Source organism: Symphalangus syndactylus, chromosome 24 (genome assembly GCF_028878055.3).
Source record: "Symphalangus syndactylus isolate Jambi chromosome 24, NHGRI_mSymSyn1-v2.1_pri, whole genome shotgun sequence".
In the NCBI taxonomy this organism is placed as follows: domain Eukaryota; kingdom Metazoa; phylum Chordata; class Mammalia; order Primates; family Hylobatidae; genus Symphalangus; species Symphalangus syndactylus.
In genome coordinates this window covers 41,003,350-41,022,524 of record NC_072446.2, presented here as the reverse complement: position 1 = coordinate 41,022,524, position 19,175 = coordinate 41,003,350, and the positions used below count along the sequence as shown (strand labels likewise).

General features: G+C 49.4%; 2 protein-coding genes across 9 annotated transcripts in view; both read left to right on the top strand.

Annotated features, from left to right (window-relative positions):
* Positions 1-19,175, top strand: part of HM13 (histocompatibility minor 13) — a 55,516-nt gene that overhangs the window by 18,629 nt on the left and 17,712 nt on the right. For all 7 annotated transcript variants that reach the window (XM_055265216.2, XM_055265213.2, XM_055265217.2 and 4 more), the window contains exons 3-7: positions 5,242-5,324; positions 12,309-12,397; positions 16,422-16,507; positions 16,600-16,725; positions 17,459-17,516. In XM_055265216.2, the coding sequence (XP_055121191.1) occupies positions 5,242-5,324; positions 12,309-12,397; positions 16,422-16,507; positions 16,600-16,725; positions 17,459-17,516 (442 nt within the window). The remainder of the gene's footprint in view (positions 1-5,241; positions 5,325-12,308; positions 12,398-16,421; positions 16,508-16,599; positions 16,726-17,458; positions 17,517-19,175) is intronic.
* On the top strand, positions 12,409-16,462 carry MCTS2 (MCTS family member 2). Of its 2 annotated transcripts, none has more exons than XM_063633803.1 (2): positions 12,409-15,005; positions 16,358-16,462. In XM_063633803.1, exons 1-2 carry the CDS (start codon positions 14,522-14,524, stop codon positions 16,378-16,380), a joined length of 507 nt encoding a protein of 168 aa, XP_063489873.1. In that variant the 5' UTR covers positions 12,409-14,521; the 3' UTR covers positions 16,381-16,462. The 2 variants fall into 2 exon arrangements, with proteins under 2 accessions (XP_063489873.1, XP_055121193.1); XM_055265218.2 differs by lacking the exon at positions 16,358-16,462 and adding an exon at positions 16,075-16,331.

The following is a 19,175-nucleotide window of genomic DNA, read 5'->3' as shown; positions in this document are numbered from 1 at the left end:
TGCCTCGTGCCAGAAGCACAGAGTATACCTCTTCCCCGTGCCTCTAGAGTGTCCCCAGTAAGATTTCTGAAAGGCAGCTTTCTGGACAGCACAGCCACTGGGCTCCTCCTGGACTACCCCCGACATCTGGCTGGTTGGTTTGCTTAACAGAAAAACAGCCCACCACAGCGGCTCTCCCTCGGCCCTTTTCCTCCCCTCCTCCTGGTTGGGGCACTGGAGTTTGTAACTGCATTGTACATTTTTAAAACTTCAGGGCCAAGTGCAGTGGCTCACGCCTGTGATCCCAACGCTTTGGGAGGCCAAGGCGGGCCGATCACCTGAGGTCAGGAGATTGAGACCAGCCTGGCCAACGTGGTAAAACCCTGTCTCTACTAAAAATACAAAAAAGTTAACCGAGCGTGGTGGCCCATGCCTGTAGTCCCAGCTACTCAGGAGGCTGAGGCAGGAGAATCGCTTGAACCCAGGAGGCAGAGGTTGTGGTGAGCCGAGAACACGCCACTGCACTCCAGCCTGGGTGACAGAGTGAGACTTCGTCTCAAAAAAAACAACAAAAAAAAACTTCATATTTTCCTCATGCTTCAGCATCCCACAAACAGGCCATGAACACTTTGCCCAGGTGAACAGCTGCCAGTGTATAAGGCTGGTCCCTGCCACAAGTTCCCCTTCTTGCCCTCTTCTACTGTGACCTAGTGACATTCAGACACATCAGTGAGATCCCCTTTTGCTTGTGTCTTTCACCCTGAGCCCCAGAGAAGGCACTTGGCCATGGGTCTCCTTCTGTAGGACCTGTGAGTATAATAAATCCTCTCATTTCATATGCCTCTCTCTCAAGGACTTTCACCCTGAGTTTAGAATGATCCCATCCTCATCACCAATTGTGTTGTAAAAAAGAAGTTCCCCTTGTGAGGTTTTTCTGTTCTTGTTTTTACAGGCAGAGTCTTACTCTTTCACCCAGGCTGGAGTGCAGTGGTACGATCATAGTTTGCAGTAACTAAAGTCCCAGGCTCAGGTGGTCCTCCCACCTCAGCCCTCTGAGTAGCTGGGACTATAGGCATGCACCACCGCGCCCACCTAATTTTTTTTTTATTTTGTAGAGATGGGGTCTTGCCATGTTGCTTATGCTGATCTTGAACTCCTGGCCTCATGCAGTCCTCCCACCTTGGCCTCCTAAAGTGCTGGGATTACAGGCGCAAGCCACCGCACCCAGCCCACTTTATGAAGTCTTTTAAGGATCACTCGCACATAGTCACAGAAACTATGCTCAGAGAGGCTTATGAAATTACCGGATTTACTACACTCACATGTTCTAGAGAAGGAGGCATGCATGCCACACAGGGGGCCATATGGGAGGAGCTTCAAGGAAGCCACTTAACCAAGCAGGTGGGGAGAAGGGGGAGAGGACAGAGGGAAGGAAGGAGAGAGGAGGACCCCTGGGTAAGTGCCTCTGTTGGGGCTCAGGGTAGTACAGGCAAAGGGCATGAGGGGATTTACCGTGTGTTTGAATGGTATTAGGTTATAGAAGAAGAGGACCAGAGGCTGGGCACCATGGCTCACGCCTGTAATCCCAGCACTTTGGGAGGCCAAGGCAGCAGATCGTTTAAGCCCAGGAGTTAAAGATCAGCCTGGCCAACATGGTGAAACCCTGTCTCTACAAAAAATACAAAAATTAGCCGGGCGTGGTGGCACACACCTGTAGTCCCAACTACTTGAGGGCTGAGGCAGGAGGATCAGTTGAACCCTGGAGGTCGAGGCTGCAATGAGCCAAGATCAGGCCACTGCACTCCAGCCTAGGCAACAAAGTGAGACCCTGTTTCAAAAGAAAAAAAAGAAAAAGAAATGGGCCGGGTGCAATGGCTCACGCCTGTAATCCCAGCACTTTGGGAGGCCGAGGCGGGCGGATCACAAGGTCAGGAGATCGAGACCATCCTGGTAACATGGTGATACCCCGTCTCTACTAAACAAAATACAAAAATTAGCCGGGCATGGTGGCAGGCACCTGTAGTCCCAGCTACTCAGGAGGCTGAGGCAGGAGAGTGGCGTGAACCTGGGAGGCGCAGTTTGCAGTGTGTCGAGATTGTGCCACTGCACTCCAGCCTGGGTGACAGAGCAAGACTCCGTCTCAAAAAAAAAGAAGAAGAAGAAGAGGGCCAGAAGGAGAACCTGGGCAGAATGTTCATAGCCTATTTGTGGGGATGTTGAGGCATCTGTAAATAAGTTTTTAAAATAAGTTTTAAATTTTTACAATGTAGTAACATTTCACAAATCTTTACAATATGGTAACATTTCACAAATACAGTAACATTTCACAGACATAGTATTTACTTTATCTCACCTTATTTAAAATTGATTCCTTTGAGGCAACTCAAAAAATTAAATCCAACAGCGTAAGAAAAAAGAAGAAATAGAGTTAAAGGAGAAAATTAAAATAAGATAAAGCAAGCCTTGGGTGAGGACCACACCCATACCCCATGCTCTAAAGCCTGTACTCTTGCTAGAAATGGGCTTAGTTGTGGCTCTGGCTTTTTAGCAGCCAAAACACAAAGGAAAGTGAGACCTGGTGCCCAATCCACATGGGTCACAGTGAAACCAACCAGAAGCTCAGAGGTGTGGCCTGAGAGCAGTTTGCCCCAAGGGCTCAGATTGAAAGAATGCAATGTGAGAGGTATGCCACATCTTCATAAATAAAGCACAATCCATATGCCTACAAAGTCTGCTCATAGGTCTTTTTCTTGTAGCAGTAACATGGACCACCAATTTGCCCTTCCATTCAGTCATTCTGCATTTATTGAGAGCCTGCTACATCAGGCCCTGGCTGGGTACTGGGGATACTGAAGTGAGAAAAACAGCTGACCGTCCCTGTCCTCAAGAAACATCTTGTTAAGTGGTAGAGACAGACACCAATCACACAGATAGATGTGAAGTTACAGCTGTACAAAGTGATGTTAAGGTGAGGTCCATAGCACCAGGAAAGCATGGAAGAACCAGCTCAGGGTGAACCTCCACCTAAGGTGAACTGCCCAAGCCCCTTATCCACAACAGCACCTGCACTGTCCTAGCTCAGCCGAAACTCCAGGAGTCATCCTTCTCCCTGCATCCCCCAAGCCCTTGTATCCAGCCCCTTCACACATCTTGCAGCTCCAATTCCAGAACAGATCTGGAGGCTGGGTGCGGTGGGTCACGCCTGTAATCCCAGCACTTTTGGGAGGCCGAGGCAGGTGGATCACCTGAGGTCAGGAGTTCAAGACAAGCCTGACCAACATGCTGAAACCCCATCTCTACTAAAAATACAAAATTAGCCGGGCATGGTGGTGCATGCCTGTAATCCCAACCACTTGGGAGGCTGAGGCAGGAAAATCACTTGAACCCAGGAGGTGGAGGTTGCAGTGAGCCAAGATCTCACCATTGCCCTCCAGCCTGGGCAACAAGAGCGAAACTCCATCTCGGGGAGGGTGGGGGTCGGGAGCAGAACAGATCTGGAATCCTTCCACTGCTCATCACTTCCCCTCCATCCCCCCAAGCCAGGGCACCGTCCCCCTCTCCTGCTCCCTGCTTCCACTCTTGCCCTTCAGGGTCTTCTACACAGCAGCAGAGGGGTCCTCTCATGCTGTCTGATCATGTCAAACCCTGCCCTCAGCACTCCAGTACCAGCCTGTCTCATGCAGGCGAATCTAAAGACTTTCCCATGGCACTGCAGGGTCTGGCTCCCTTTTCCCGCCCAGCCTACTTTCCTGACACTGTCCCCATGCTCCCTTAGCTCTGGGCTCACAGGCCCTCTGTAGTCCCTGCACACATGAACATGCACCCACCTCAGGACTTTTGCACCTGCTCCCTTCATTTATGACTCTCCTCCTATGTCCTGTCCTCCAGAGCCTTCCCTGATCACCTGTCTAAAATAGCAGCTCTGCCCTTTCATTCTCTATCTCTCTGCCCTGGTTTGCTTTTCTTAGTGCCCATTACCACCTAACAATATATGTAACTGTTTCTTTCGAGATTCTTTCTCCCTCACTGGCCTGTGAACTCTAGGAGAGCAGCGACTTTGCCTGATTCCTTGCTGAATCACTGGTGTCTAGCACAATGCCTTGCACATAGTAGGCAATCAATCAATATGGGCTGAATTACTGAGGGGTTATTGTGTCATAGAAACTATGTGAGCAAAGCTTCTCTGATCTGGGAGCTAAAGAACGTTGAGTAGGGGTGGCCTCGGTGAAGAGAGAAGAGAGAACATCTCAGGCAGCAGGAGAGCTTGTACACAGCTGCCTGTGGGTGGGCATGTAGCACACACATCATACTGCAAAAAGGCCAGTGTGGCTGCAGTGTGTAGAGAAAGAGCATGTGTGAGCCAAGGCTCAGGAGACCTGTGGTGGCCACCACGAGGGCAAGAGGCCAACAGGTGGATGTGAGCTTTCAGCTTATGAGAGCAGAGGTTAGCTGCGGAGAGGCTTCCAGTAAGGGAGTGACATGATCTGACAGATGTTCAGCAGATTCCAAAACAGCCTTGCTTGAGAGTGGCCAGGTTCCCTACACCCCACACAACAGCACATTATTCCCTCCAGGTTAGAGACCACGATAGTAACAAATTCATCAGGGATGCAGCAAACATGCACCATGGCATAGCCTTTCCAAAGTCTAGAATTAACACATGACCATTGACTGGAGCATTGTGACAGAATATTTCTGAAGTTTCATCTAATGATGAAAAGACCAAGAAGCAGCTGTCAGGGATGCTGTCATAGCTTCAGCCATCACTGCAGGAGGAATCATCAGAAAGCAGAATGTGGAGAATGGAGTGGGACAGATGTCTTGTAACTAGCATGCTTGGGGCCTGGGTGGCCACTCTGTAGGGGCTCCCTGGATGATTAAACAGGGAGAAGGAAACGTGGAAGAGCGAGTTCTGAGGTTCCAACCGCTCTCTTGGGGCCCTATACTGAAGACTCCCTTATCCCTTCAGAACCCCTGTGCAGCACTCTGAGCACAAACATAATTGCCTCTCTCCAGATAATAGGGCCACTAAACGTAAACCTACAGACCCCTTTGCGAGGTACATCTGGGGGCTTGAGGTTTCTCCCCTTTCCCCCACAGCTGCAGAAACTAGAATGCCGCTAGTATTGTCTGAGACTCTTCCTGACTGTCCCACAACTCAAGAAGGGTGAGACCAACCTCCAGAAGAGAAGCAGGGACTCTGGTTTCCTCACAGCTACTGGCAACCCTAACTTCCTGTTTCTCTTTGTATTTCTGCCTCAGATATTCTCCCAGGAGTACATCAACCTCCTGCTGTCCATGTATTTCTTCGTGCTGGGAATCCTGGCCCTGTCCCACACCATCAGGTCAGAAGGCATCTCTCTGCAACATTTGAAGCAGCTTTCTCGGGAACCAGTACAGGGTCTTGGATGAGAACATGACTTTTGGCATCATTCAGAACCAGGTTTGAATCCTGGCTATAAAACTCAAGGGACTCTTTCCCCTGCACACTGTAGATGACTAGGACAAGAACAATGACCTCTCTGGGCCACAGTTTCCTTATAGACATGATGAGGATCTGGTGGGTGTTTCTGCCACCACAGCTGTTGGGAAAGTGATTTGTGAGCAGTAATGTCATGTTAGTTGTGACAGTACTCAGGTGAGTAATACCAGTACCACCTGCCGGGTGTTGTGGCCTAGCTGTGTGCTAAGTGCCATGTTGGGCTCCTCACACAAGATCTTGTTTCGTAAGGAGCCAGAGGCAGCATAGTGAAAAGTTAGGAGCACGGGCTCTGGCATTTGACTACCTGACTTTGAGTCCAGACTGCCACTTAATAGCTCTGTGATCTTGGGCAAGTTACTTAATCTCTCTGGCCTCAATTTCCTGGTGAATGTGGAGAAAAATAATAGTGCCCTTCCCATGGGGTCATGTGGAAAGCTTTTAGCACATATCTGGCGATTTAAAGTGTTCAGTAACTATTAGCTGTTACTGTCATTATCTGTGTTAACCTGCCAGACAACCTTATATGGGTTGCTTTTGCTTTCACACCTGTATGATAGTCATGGAAACTGAAGCCCAGAGAGGTTAAGAAATTTGCTAGGATCACACTGCTAATAAGCAACAGAGCCAGGATTCAAACCCAGGTGTGGCTCCAGAGCCCATCCTCTTCCCACTGCTACCCTAACTCAAACTGCCACATGCTTGTGTCCTTTCAGTGGGGAGAGTGGTCCATTAGAGGGGGTTGCTACTTTTATTTTGGACAGGCCAGTTCTCCACTCTGCAGGACTATCCCACACATTACAAACAGTTGGCATCCTTGCCCTGCTCACCAAATGGGAGTTGCATACCAGTCTTCCCCAGCTTGTGACTACAAAGATGTCCCGGTATGTTTCTGTCTGCCCCGTTGAAGAGGTGCAGCCTCAGGCTGAGAAACACTGATAGACCAAGAGGTGGCCAGGGTTCCCAGAAGGAAGGAACTCAACTTGAACTTAGCTTTCTTTGAAGGGTAGGAAACCTGGAAGACGTACGAAGGATGGAGAGGTCAGGTGCTAGACAGTTTGTGCACATTGAGGGCATAGGCAGAATCTTCTCCCAAAAGCATTGAAAGCCAATATGAGGCCAGTGGTGGCTCATGCCTGTAATCCCAGCACTTTGGGAGGCAGAGGCGGGCGGATCACAAGGTCAGGAGATCGAGACCATCCTGGCCAACATGGTGAAACCCCATCTCTACTAAAAATACAAAAAAATTAGCTGGGCATGGTGGCGCACTCCTGTAGTCCCAGCTACTCAGGAGGCTGAGGTAGGAGAATCACTTGAACCCGGGAGGCGGAGGTTGCAGTTAGCCGAGATCGCGCTACTGCACTCCAGCCTGGTGACAGAGTGAGACTCCATCTCAAAAAAAAAAAAAAAGTCAATATGAATGTGGCTTCATTCTTCTAGGCACACTGGCAGGACAGTGTGGTAGTCAGGAGCATGGGGTCAAGAGGCAGGCAGCCTTGGGACCAACACCTGGCGCTGCCAGCTCTAATATGTGTAAATTACTCAAGCTCTGAGCATAGTACTTCTACTTATAAAATGGAGAGACTGCAGGTACCTCCTCAGAGGTGTGGGGAGGGTCTAGTGAGCCCCAGGCTGTAACATCCCTAGAGCACAGTGCCAAGCACACAGTGAGTCTAGTGGCTGGCCCAGGGTTACACAGCTGGGACTTCACCTCTGGTATTCCAGCTGAGGTCATTGTTGTCCTCACCTGCACTGACTCTTCACCCACAAAATTTTATTCTAGCTAGCTTGGGAGAATTCTAGTCCAGCCCCGCATCATGAAAAATGGAGGGCCAGGGAACCTGAGTGACTTGGACCCAACCAAGATAATGGCAGGCCCAGTCGCCCTTGCTCACAGGACAAACCTGTCCTTTCGTGGTGGACCTGGGGTGGGATGGGGGCAGTCACTTCCAGACATTGGGTGTCCTCCTTTCCCATGCTGATTAGGATCCTCCCCAACTCTAGCCCATCCTACCCCAGCATCTGTGAAACGCTTGAGACCCCCAAGTCTCCCCACAGCCCAGCCTCCACCTCAGAGAGAGCCCAGTGTGTTTTGAAAGCCACTGTTAGGCTGTGTGCTGAGGAACTGATTATTTAACGTTATTGCAACAACCCTACAATGAAGATCTTATCTCTACCCAGCTGCCCAGGCAGGGTATTTTGAACCTTTATCATCTTGACACCAAAGACTTTTTTTCCCTTTTAGAAATAATAACTAAGGGACATTGTCCCAAATTTCTCATAGATGATTAATCTATGTCAAGAAATAATTGAGGCTGGGCACAGTGGCTCACACCTGTAATCACAGCACTTTGGGAGGCCAAGGCAGGTGGATCACCTGAGGTTAGGAGTTCAAGACCAGCCTGGGCAACATGGTGAAACCTTGTCTCTACTAAAAATACAAAAAAGTAGCCGGGTGTGATGGTGCACCCAGCTACTCAGGAGGCTGAGGCAGGAGAATCACTTGAACCCAGGAGGTGGAGGTCGCAATGAGTCAAGATCACACCACTGCACTCCAGCCTGGGTGACAGAGGGAGACTCCATCTCAAAAAAAAAAAAAAAAAAATAGTTGTCTGTCTTTTAGCCACTTCATAATTTTTAGAGAAAGATATTATCAACAGAAAATAAAACCAGCAGCAGCTAAAACTGCACATGGTAAAATGTATGAGTGACTAGAAACTAGCAGAAGAATCATTTTCTTAATGAAATTTAGAGCAACAAAATTTGACCTGGGAAAACCATACCTTTTAAAAATAATAGGCCGGGCGCTGTGGCTCACGCTTGTAATCCCAGCACTTTGGGAGGCCACGGTGGGCGGATCACGAGGTCAGGAGATCGAGACCACGGTGAAACCCCGTCTCTACTAAAAATACAAAAAATTAGCCGGGCATGGTGGCGGGCGCCTGTAGTCCCAGCTACTCGGAGAGGCTGAGGCAGGAGAATGGCGTGAACCCGGGAGGCGGAAGTTGCAGTGAGCCGAGATTGCGCCACTGCACTCCAGCCTGGGCGACAGAGCGAGACTCCGTCTCAAAAAAATAAATAAATAAAAAATAATGGATCAGCTGGGCATGGTGGTTCACACCTGTCATCCCAGCACTTTGGGAGCCCGAAGCCGGTGGATCACCTGAGCTCAGAAGTTCGAGACCAGCCTGGACAACATGTTGAGACCCTGTCTCCACAAAAAATACAAAAATTAGCCGGGTGTGGTGGTGCATGCCTGTGGTCCCAACTACTCAGTAGGCTGAGGTGGGATGATCACGTGAACCTGGGAGGCAAAGAGGTTGCAGTGAGCTATGATCATGCCACTGCACTCCAGCCTGGGTAGCAAAGTAAGACCCCATCTCAAAATATAAAAATAAAAATAAGAATAATGGATAGCCATAGGCAGAAGGGATGCTCACCATATGGGGTTAAAGCTGGTCCACTAAAAAATTTGATGGGGACCAAAAACTGTCAGATGAAGGAAGTCATTATTGTAAAATTAACATGGAAAAGAACTGAATCCAGTGAAAATAATTTTAGTAAGTAGGGGATGATTTGATCATGCTTTTTAGAAAGTTGGTCTACTAATTAAATGGATGTTTCAATTAAATCGAGTTTTCTTAAATATTTTCTCAAGGAAAGTCTACATTGTTGTTAGAATTTTGATCAGCTGCCTGTATCCACAAACTTAGACCTTCCTCAGAATCCAAACAACAGATCCAAAGGTTTAAGACAGAGAAATTAGGCTCAGAGGGGTTATGTGACCACCAGGATTCACAGCTGGTAAGGGCAAAGTGAGGTTTTGAGCTCAGGTCTGTCTGACTCCAAAATCCCTATTCCTTACAGTTTTGGCAAAAGTGAACTGGGGGGAGCTTAAAGAGGGTGGGCTGGCCACCTCCTGCCATTGAGCCTGTGGTCTCCCAAGGACTGGCAGAGGAGAGGCCTGCTGAAAGGCTGCAGAGAGCTGCACCCGAGCTGTGACAGCACAGGCTGAGGTTCTCAGGATTCCCTCCACCTCCACTACCACTTCCTAGCCCACATTAAGCCTCTTTGGGAACAAACCCCAGCCTTGGGGATTGGAGGAGGGCAGGGGCCACAGCCTGCCTTTACCTTGTGTAGTCACCAGGATTCAAACCCAAGACATCCTTCCTGCAAAGGGAACCTCGGCTTACTTCATCATCTGTGTCTGAGCTCGTGCCCCACCCAGCTGACCTTGGAAAAAATGCCCAGAAGGGCCAGATCTGCCACCCCAGAGGAGGAAGCCACGTCACCAGTTTCACTGACCCTGCCTTCCACCCCCAGGGGAGAAGGGCACCAGGATGTGGCTTGTCAGTGGGAAGCAATGACCTTAACGTTTGACATGAGCCATCAAGGGCCAGGAAGAATCTCTGCCTGCTACAAAAGTCTGCATTCAGAGTCATTCAGCAAGCATTTTAGCAGATGTCTAGCAGGCACCAGGCATCTTCACCCCAGGGTAGGGTGAAGATGATGAGACAGAGCCTCTGTTCTCAAGTCCACAGGCTCGCGCTAGCCAGGTCACTTGACTCTTCCCCTGTGTAGTGCTAAGCAGCCTCTCTTTTCTTGGAATAACAAAGATAACAATCTAGAGACTTGCTACTTGAAGTTGAAGCTGCAGTTAAGTTTATAGGGTGCCAAGTGCTCATTTAATCCTCTCAATAGCCCTACAAGAAAGGTGTTATAGCATTCCAGATGAGGAACAGTTGCACAGAGCAGTTAAGTAAGTTTCCCAAGATCAGACCACTAATAAGTGGCAGAGTTAGGATTTGAACCCAGGAAGTCTGATTCCAGAGTCCCTGTCTTTAACTATCACACTCTGCTGGTTGAGAAGCTGAGCACCAAGCTCCTAAGGAAGAGGCTGGCTAAAATGGGCAAAGGGCTTAGCTCTTCAGCCTGCCTTTCTGCCTCCGTCCATACCTGCACTCGCACCCTGGCTTCAGACGCCCCCAAAACTGATTCAGCAAACTAATCTGAAAGTAACTTCCCGTCACCCACCCAGCTTCTGCCTCCCACCACCTCAGAACCCTGCTTGTGGGGGCCCATTTCCAATTCTGCCTTGCACCTGCTGTGCTTCTGTTCACAAAGCCCTCCCATCATTCATACCACAGCCCTACAGGCTAGGAGGGATCGGCTCTTTGACAAGTGGAGAAATGGAGGCCCAGAGATGGTTTTTTGTTTTTGTTTTTGGAGACGGAGTCTCGCTGCGTCACCCAGGCTGGAGTGCAATGGTGCAATCTCAGCTCACTGCAACCTCTGCCCCCCGGGTTCAAGCGATTCTCCTGCCTCAGGCTCCTGAGTAGCTGGGATTACAGGCTCCTGCCACCACGCCGGGCTAATTTTTGTATTTTTTTAGCAGAGATGAGGTTTTGCCGTGTTGGCCAGGCTGGTCTCGAACTCCTGACCTCAAGTGATCCGCCACAGCCTCCCAAATGTTGGGATTACAGGTGTGAGCCACTGCACCTGGCCAGAGAGGGTTCTTGAATCTACATCTTGCTCCATGCCACCAGGGTCTTTAGAAGAGAGTTCCCTTGGCCGGGCGCGGTGGCTTACGCCTGTAATCACAGCATTTTGGGAGGCTAAGGTGGGCGGATCACGAGGTCAGGAGATGGAGACCATCCTGGCTAACACAGTGAAACCCCGTCTCTACTAAAAATACAAAAAAAAAATTAGTCGGGCATGGTGGCAGGCGCCTGTAGTCCCAGCTACTCGGGAGGCTGAGGCAGGAGAATGGCATGAACCCAGGAGGTGGCACTTGCAGTGAGCCGAGATCGCACCACTGCATTCCAGCCTGGGCGACAGAGCGAGACTCGGTTTCAAAAAAAAAAAGAGTTCCCTTTTCCCTCCCTTTATCACTGTGACCTGGGTACCCCTGGCCTGCCTCATCCCTGCTAAAGACTCCATGCTAGGCAAAGCATTCATCCTGCCTTCTTTCGTATCTTCATGGCAATGCTCTGAGACAGGTGGTATTGTTAGCCCTGTATACAGATGAGAAGATTGAGGTCCAGGGAGACAGAGCCACTGAAATGGCTCTCCCACAGCCACGTGGCAGAGCAGGCCTCAGGGCTGGGCCACTCCACAGTACTGCCACCAGGCTGGGTCAAGAGGCCTTGGTTTGCTAATCTTGCTCTGAAAAAAGTCCAGAAAAGGTCTTTGCTTCCTTCCTGGCTGGGAGGTGGCGCATGCTGGGTAATCAGAGAGAATGCTTCTAGAGATGAGGCCAAGCTGGTCTTAAAACAACTGAGGCCTTGTGGAAGGAGTGAATGTGATGGTGATCCTGCCCAGGGGCTATGATTCATCTGGCTGATTGATTCCAGCTGAGTCTGTAAAACTCAATCCTGCTGTTGGAGAGCAGAATGTCAAGTCATGGAGTGGGGTGGGGGTGACTGTGAGGTCATCTAACTTGATAGGTTTGGAAGGGAGTCCACAGATATGCTTCTTGACAAGGGACTCATATAGGTGGCATGTGGGCCAGACTTTGGGATCCTCTGCTCTCCCAAAAATGGTATTTTGCCTGAAAGTCTATCTGCCTCTGCTTTGCATTTCCTTCATGTTAACAAAAAGGCAGTACAGAAATCACTATGAATGCAAAAACCTAGGTTTGAGTCTCAGCTGAGATATAGGACCCCTGTGTGACTCTGGGCAAATCACTTACCTTTTGAGGGCCTTTGTTTTCACATCTGTAGAGTGGGAACAGTAACACCTACCTATCAGGACAGCTGTAAGGGTGCCAGCTGTAAATGGGGCAGGGGTGTGTTAAGGCTGACTGCCCATGGGGGCTCTGTTTGCCGACTTGCTTTGTCTTTCCTTCCAGCCCCTTCATGAATAAGTTTTTTCCAGCCAGCTTTCCAAATCGACAGTACCAGCTGCTCTTCACACAGGGTTCTGGGGAAAACAAGGAAGGTCAGTGCTAACCACTTTCCCCCTGTAGTGTGCCTTGGGTGTCTTCCTCCACCATTCCCTTTGTCTCTCCAATATTGGGGTTCTCCAATAGAGCAAATGATGGAAGTGGGCTCTGGAATTTCATGGCCGGGATTCACATTCCAACTCTGCTACTGTCTAGACATGGGACCCTGGGTGAATGCCTTACCTCTCTGAGCATTGGGTGTTTTTGTTGTTTTTTTTTTCCCATCTGTAAAATGAAAGTGTTAATCTAGTACCTCCTTCACAGTCATGTTCTTAAGATGGCGAGTCAATAAGTGGAAAGCATTCAGCATGGTGCCTGGCTCATAGTAAGCACTCAGTCAAAGTCGGCCTTCATGATTATTTTATTTGTATATATTTTTAGTGTGATCACTGCCTCACCTAAGGTTTAAAAAGGGGGTTCCACAGCTCTTTTTCAAAAATAAAAACTGGCCAGAAACAGTGTCTCATGCCTGTAATCACAGCAATTTGGGAGGCCAAGACAGGATGATCACTTGAGGCCAGGAATTTGAGACCAGCCTAGGCAACATAGCAAGACCTCATCTCTACAAAAAAATTAATTTAAAAAAAATGCAAACTGTGGGGAAGTGTGGAGATCCTGGGATTTGCAGGTTAGTTAGGGTATGGATTCAAATGCTGTAACAAGATTATCAATGCTTGACCAAATAGCAGGTATTTCTTTTTTTTGTTTTTTGTTTTTTTGAGACAGAGTCTTGTTCTGTCACCCAGGGTGGAGTGCAGTGGTGCGATCTCAGCTCACTGAAACCTCAGCCAACTGAGTAGTTGAGATTACAGGCGTGTGCCACCACACCCAGCTAATTTTTTTGTATTTTTAGTAGAGATGGAGTTTTGCCATGCTGGCCAGGCTGGTCTCAAACTCCTGACCTCAAGTGATCTGCCCACCTCAGCCGCCCAAAGCACTAGAATTACAGGCGTGAGTGAGCCACCACGCCCAGCAGGTATTTATCTCGTGTACAATACTAAGCGTGTGAAATCTAGCACTTTTTTTTTTTTTTTTTTTTTTTGAGACAGGGTCTCGCTCTGTCACCCAGGCTGGAGTGCAGTGGCAGTCTTGGCTCACTGCAAGCTCCACCTCCTGGGTTCACGCCATTCTCCTGCCTCAGCCTCCCGAGTAGCTGGGACTACAGGCGCCCGCCACTACGCCCAGCTAATTTTTTTGTATTTTTAGTAGAGACGGGGTTTCACCGTGTTAGGATGGTCTCCATCTCCTGACCTCTTGCTTCGCCTGCCTCAGCCTCTCAAAGTGCTGGGATTACAGGCGTGAGCCACCGTGCCGGGCCACAGCACTCTCTCTTACTGGTACCTAGCACATGCTGCCTTGTCCCTAATCGGCAGCAATTTTATGTGATTGCTTTGTGCATCTCTAAGGAACCTCTGTCAAAGAAACAATTGTTGATTTTTTTTTTTTTTTTTAAAGGCTAAGCTTGGGCCAGGTGAGATGGCTCACGCCTCCCAGAACTTTGGGAGACTGAGGCAGGCAGATGACTTGAGATCAGGAGTTCCAGACCAGCCTGGCCATCACGGCGAGACTCCATCTCTACTAAAAATACAAAAAAAATTAGCTAGGCATGGTGGCGTGTACCTGTAATCCCAGCTACTTGGGAGGCTGAGGTAGGAGAATCGCTTTAACCTGGGAAGGCGGAGGTTGCAGTGAGCCGAAATCGCGCCACTGCACTCCAGCCAGGGCGACAGAGTGAGACCCTGTCTCAAAAAAAAAAAAAAAAAAGACTAAGCTTGGCCAGGCACGGTGGCTCATGCCTGTAATCCCAACACTTTGGGAAGCTGATGCAGGAGGGTCACTTGAGCCTTGGAGTTCGAGGCTGCAGTAAGCCACGGTCAGTGCACTCCAGCCTGGGCGACAGAGCAAGACCCCGTCTAAAAAAATAAATAAATAAATAAAATAGTAAAAAAGCTAAGCTTATACCACAGAGTCTTCAAGGTCCCAGGCCCTATCTATCTCATGCTCCGCCATATACAGCACTGGCCCTCGGGTCAGGATGGTGTCATCACTCCACTGTCCAGCCAGAGGGAAGGAGAGGCATCCATATTCCTTGTCCATTTAGCTATAAGAGAAGCTGGAAAATGGCCGTGAGTCGGTCTCGTGTCCAGTTAGAACTAACTCATCAGGGTGCGCATCTCCAGTCTTCTCTTCCGGCAAGGAGAAAGCATTCGTATCACTTCCTGCTTCTCAAGCCCTACTGTTTCAGTGATCCTCATTGGAGAGGAATCAGCAGTCGAAAGAACAGCGGGCCAAGCGCAGTTGTGACGTGGCGTTTAGAGAGCGGAAGTTGTCAGATTTCACCGGGCCGTAAAGCGCGCTGGCTGTGTCATCTTCCGGTTAGCGACAACGGCTCTGACCGTCCGGCAGGCCGCGTGGCGCCCGCCGGCCTTCCTGCAGGGGACTCTACCGGAGCCTTGCCAATTCCGTTTGTTTTCCTGTTGTCGCCCGCTTCACCCTGGATCATGTTCAAGAAGTTTGATGAAAAGGAAAGTGTGTCCAACTGCATCCAGTTGAAAACGTCAGTTATTAAGGGCATTAAGAGCCAACTGGTAGAGCAATTTCCAGGTATTGAACCATGGCTTAATCAAATCATGCCTAAGAAAGATCCTGTCAAAATAGTCCGATGCCATGAACATACAGAAATCCTTACCGTAAGTGGGGAATTACTGTTTTTTAGACAAAGAAAGGGGCCTTTTTGTCCAACTCTAAGGTTGCTTCACAAATACCCTTTTATCCTGCCACAGCAGCAGGTTGATAAAGGAGCTATCAAATTTGTACTCAGCGGCGCAAATATTATGTGTCCAGGTTTAACTTCTCCTGGAGCTAAGCTGTACCCTGCTGCGGTAGATACGATTGTAGCAGTCACAGCGGAAGGAAAACAGCACGCTTTGTGTGTTGGGGTCATGAAGATGTCTGCAGAAGATATTGAGAAAGTCAACAAAGGAATTGGCATTGAAAACATCCATTATTTAAATGATGGGCTGTGGCACATGAAGACATATAAATGAGCCTCAGAAGGAATGCATTTGGGGGGCTAAATGTGGATATTGATTGCGTTGTATGTGTGTTTGTGTCTGTGTGTGACAGCGTGAAGACAATGCCTCTGTGGCTTTGCTAAATAAGTTTAACGGATACTTTATAGAAAACAAATCAAGGTGCTCTTACCACAGATGAAAAAACAAATTAGGTGACAAGCAGCAAGCAGTCGGCTACACTCTGGAATGTGAAAGGAGTGGCTGGACTCTTTGACTCCCGGCAAACTCCACAGCCTCTAGTTGTCTTCTTAGGAAGCTTGGAAGCAATCAAGAATGGTCTAACATCAAGATGACTACCACAGGGCCCCCCACAAAAGCAGCCTCGGGGACTCCGGCCTTTCCTTGAGACCTGCGTCTCTTCCCTTCTTCATCGCCTGCTAGTGAACTGAGGCTGCCGCTAACCTTCTTCATCCTTTGGTGGCAAAGTAGAAAGATTCCAGAATTAACTCAGACCTTTCTAAAGACCTGGGCTCAGTGGCAGCTGTCATTGGCTGAGCACCTGCTATGTGCCAGGCACTGTGCTGAATGCATTGTAAGGACTGTCTTACTTATTCCCCACAGCAGCCCTAAGAGGGGGTGCTGTTATCCCCTTTTTACAGATAAGAAAACAAGCTCAGAGAGGGCACTGCCTTCCCCAAGGCCACCCAGCTACAAGTAACAAAGCCTGTGCTTCTAACACCAAAGACCACTTCCTGCTGACACTGTGCCAGGCTTGTAAGTCTCTCTTGGCCTCCATTCCCTCCTGTAGGAAATTGGAGGGGTTGGGGTGGCTCCAGTGAGCTCTCCCCTTCTGAAACTCATACTAATCTGGGGCAGCCAAGGCTTAGCCCCCCAGCCTGTGAACCTCTCACAGTGCCCACAGCCATGCCCTCCTCCGTCCAGGGGCTGACACGTGGGAGGGGTAGCCCCGCCCCGGGGAGTGGACTTACCTGGCCTCTCTGCTCAGAGATCATCAATTATGAATTTGACACCAAGGACCTGGTGTGCCTGGGCCTGAGCAGCATCGTTGGCGTCTGGTACCTGCTGAGGAAGGTGAGTAGCCAGGACCTGGGCAGAAGGGGAGGATGGGGTTGACAGGGCAGGGTGGGTCACAGCAAGCTGGTCTCACTCCCCACTTTCCTCAGCATTGGATTGCCAACAACCTTTTTGGCCTGGCCTTCTCCCTTAACGGAGTAGAGCTCCTGCACCTCAACAATGTGAGCACTGGCTGCATCCTGCTGGGTGGACTCTTCATCTACGATGTCTTCTGGGTGAGTCAGGCAGGGATGCCAAGGATGTCTGGCTCCAGGGCCATCTCATCTTCCTACTACCCTGCCTCTCTGGCCCAAGTGGCAGTCATCTGATGGAGAAGAGCTATTTTGGGCTGAAGTTCCGGACTGCTGAGCAAGTCCTCTCCGGGCCCGTCTGTGAGATGGAGCCAGAGAGAGCAGATTCCACCTCTTTCTGAGAGCACACTCATGCCCGGTGCTTTCCAACCACCTGCCTATCTTCCTTGCTAGCAGGGGTGTTACCTAATCCCATGCCTCCTTGGCAAGGGAGTTGAGACTCAGAGAAGTTCAGGTAGGGGTAGAAGAATGTTGATGAATGGGCCCAGCAAGGGCATTCACATTCACTCTGAGAGGCATCACAGAGGGACTGAGGTCAGCCTGACTCGGGCACCCTTTTCCTGGCCCCAGGCAGCCTCTTCCCCTCTCGAGTGGGTAACGCTGGGGGACTTTATCACTTGGGAGGAACAGAACTGTAAACAAACATAGGCTGCCTGGCTTGGGCCATCAGAGGTCCTTTCTATACTCCCTCGAATTTCCCCTCTTTTTTGACCAGAACCAGTATCAGTGGCCACCTCACCCCTTCAGATCTGCACTGGAGCCCCTCCCCAGCTCCCCTCAGATCCCAGGCAGCAGCACATCTAGAAGCCCAGGGACAGCCATTCTTCCCCCACAGACCCTCACTTCCCTTCATACTGCTCTTTTTTTCTCCTTCTAGGTATTTGGCACCAATGTGATGGTGACAGTGGCCAAGTCCTTCGAGGCGCCAATAAAATGTAAGTGACCACCCCACCACAGGGAACCCCTTCCCCCACCCCTGCCAGGCTATGCCCCCACAGCCCGTTTCAGTCAGTGCATCTCCCTATCTCTTCCCCATGTACCTCTTCCTCCGGTGGCTCTCCAGCCTGGTTTCCTTATCCTCATTGATTCATCTGGCTGTGTTCATCCTGCCCAGGCCCCGGCCTCTGGCCACTTGGTCATGGTGCAGCATGGTATGAAATGAGCCAAAATGGGAGCGAGCGTGGAGGGGAAGTGTTTAACCCAGCCTGGGGGGCACGCGCAGGGGCTTTCCAGGAGAGAAAATCTCTAAGCCGAGACCCCTCACTGGGGTCCCCTTGGCACCTGAGTGTTGGGTGCTGTCTATCCCGTGCCTCTCAAACTGCCTTGGTTTTGTTCTTCAGTGTATCTACTGTTTATAAGTAATAGAAAATCCACCTACAGGTTGAGCATCTCTAATCCGAAAATCTGAAATCCAGAATGCTCCAAGACCCAAAAGTTTTTGAGCACTGACATGACACCACAAGTGGAAAATTCCACACATAAGGACTTAACACAAACTGTGTTTCATGCAGCAAATAGCATTTTAAGATTGTATAAAACTCTTTAGGAGGCTGAGGCGGGAGGATCGCTTGAGGCCAGCAGTTCAAGACCAGCCTGGGTAACAGCAAGACCCTATCTCTACAAAAAATTAAAATATTAGCTAGGTGTGGTAACACACACCTGTAGTCCTAGCCACTTGAGAGGATCTGAGGCAGGAGGATCACTTGAGCCTGGGAGTTCCAGGCTGAAGTGAGCTATGATCATGTCCCTGCATTACAGCCTGGATGACAGAATGAGGCCCTGTCTTTAAAATTTATATATATATAAATATATGTGTGTTTGTACATATATAAAACTACCTTCAAGCTATTATGTATAATGTGAATTTCATAATTAAACTTAGGTTTTATCCCCAAAACATTTCATTATGTATATGCAAATATTCCAGAATTCAAAAAAAGTTTGAAACTTTTCTGGTCGAACCATTTCAGGTATGGGACACTCAACCTGTATTAACTGTCTTTAAACAAGGGGGAAATTTTGTCATCTCACACTACAGCAGGCCCAGGGGTAGAAGGCTCAGAGTGGGTTAATGACCCTCTCTTCACCAAGAGCCAAGGTTACTTCAGGACTCCCACCCCAGCATTCTCAGCATGTCCACCTGCCCCTTAGGTCATCCCTTCATGGTCCCAAGATGGCTGCCACAGCTCCTAGCACTGACTCCTCACATAGCCGTGTCCAGAAAAAGAAAGGGGAAATTATGTCTCAGGGAGGGATGGTTTTTCCCAAATCTTCTGTGCAGTCTCCGTCATACTTTATTGGCCAAAACTGGGTCACAGGCCCAAGTCTAAACCATTCACCAGTGAGGGGGATAGGAAACATGATTGGCTTAGAGTTTAAGCTTTAGACTAGTGGAGAATCACCTCCTGGTATTACAAGGCTCAGAGAGGGGAACAGAATCCGTCAAGCATGCTAGCAAGGAAGAGAGGAAGATGCTGGCGGGAGGGCAGGCAACAGTGAGTGCCTGCCATGGAAGCACTGGCTCGTGGTGACAGGCAGTCGTGAGGGGAGATTGGGGGAGATTCCACTCAGGGAATCAAGAAACAGCTGTCTTT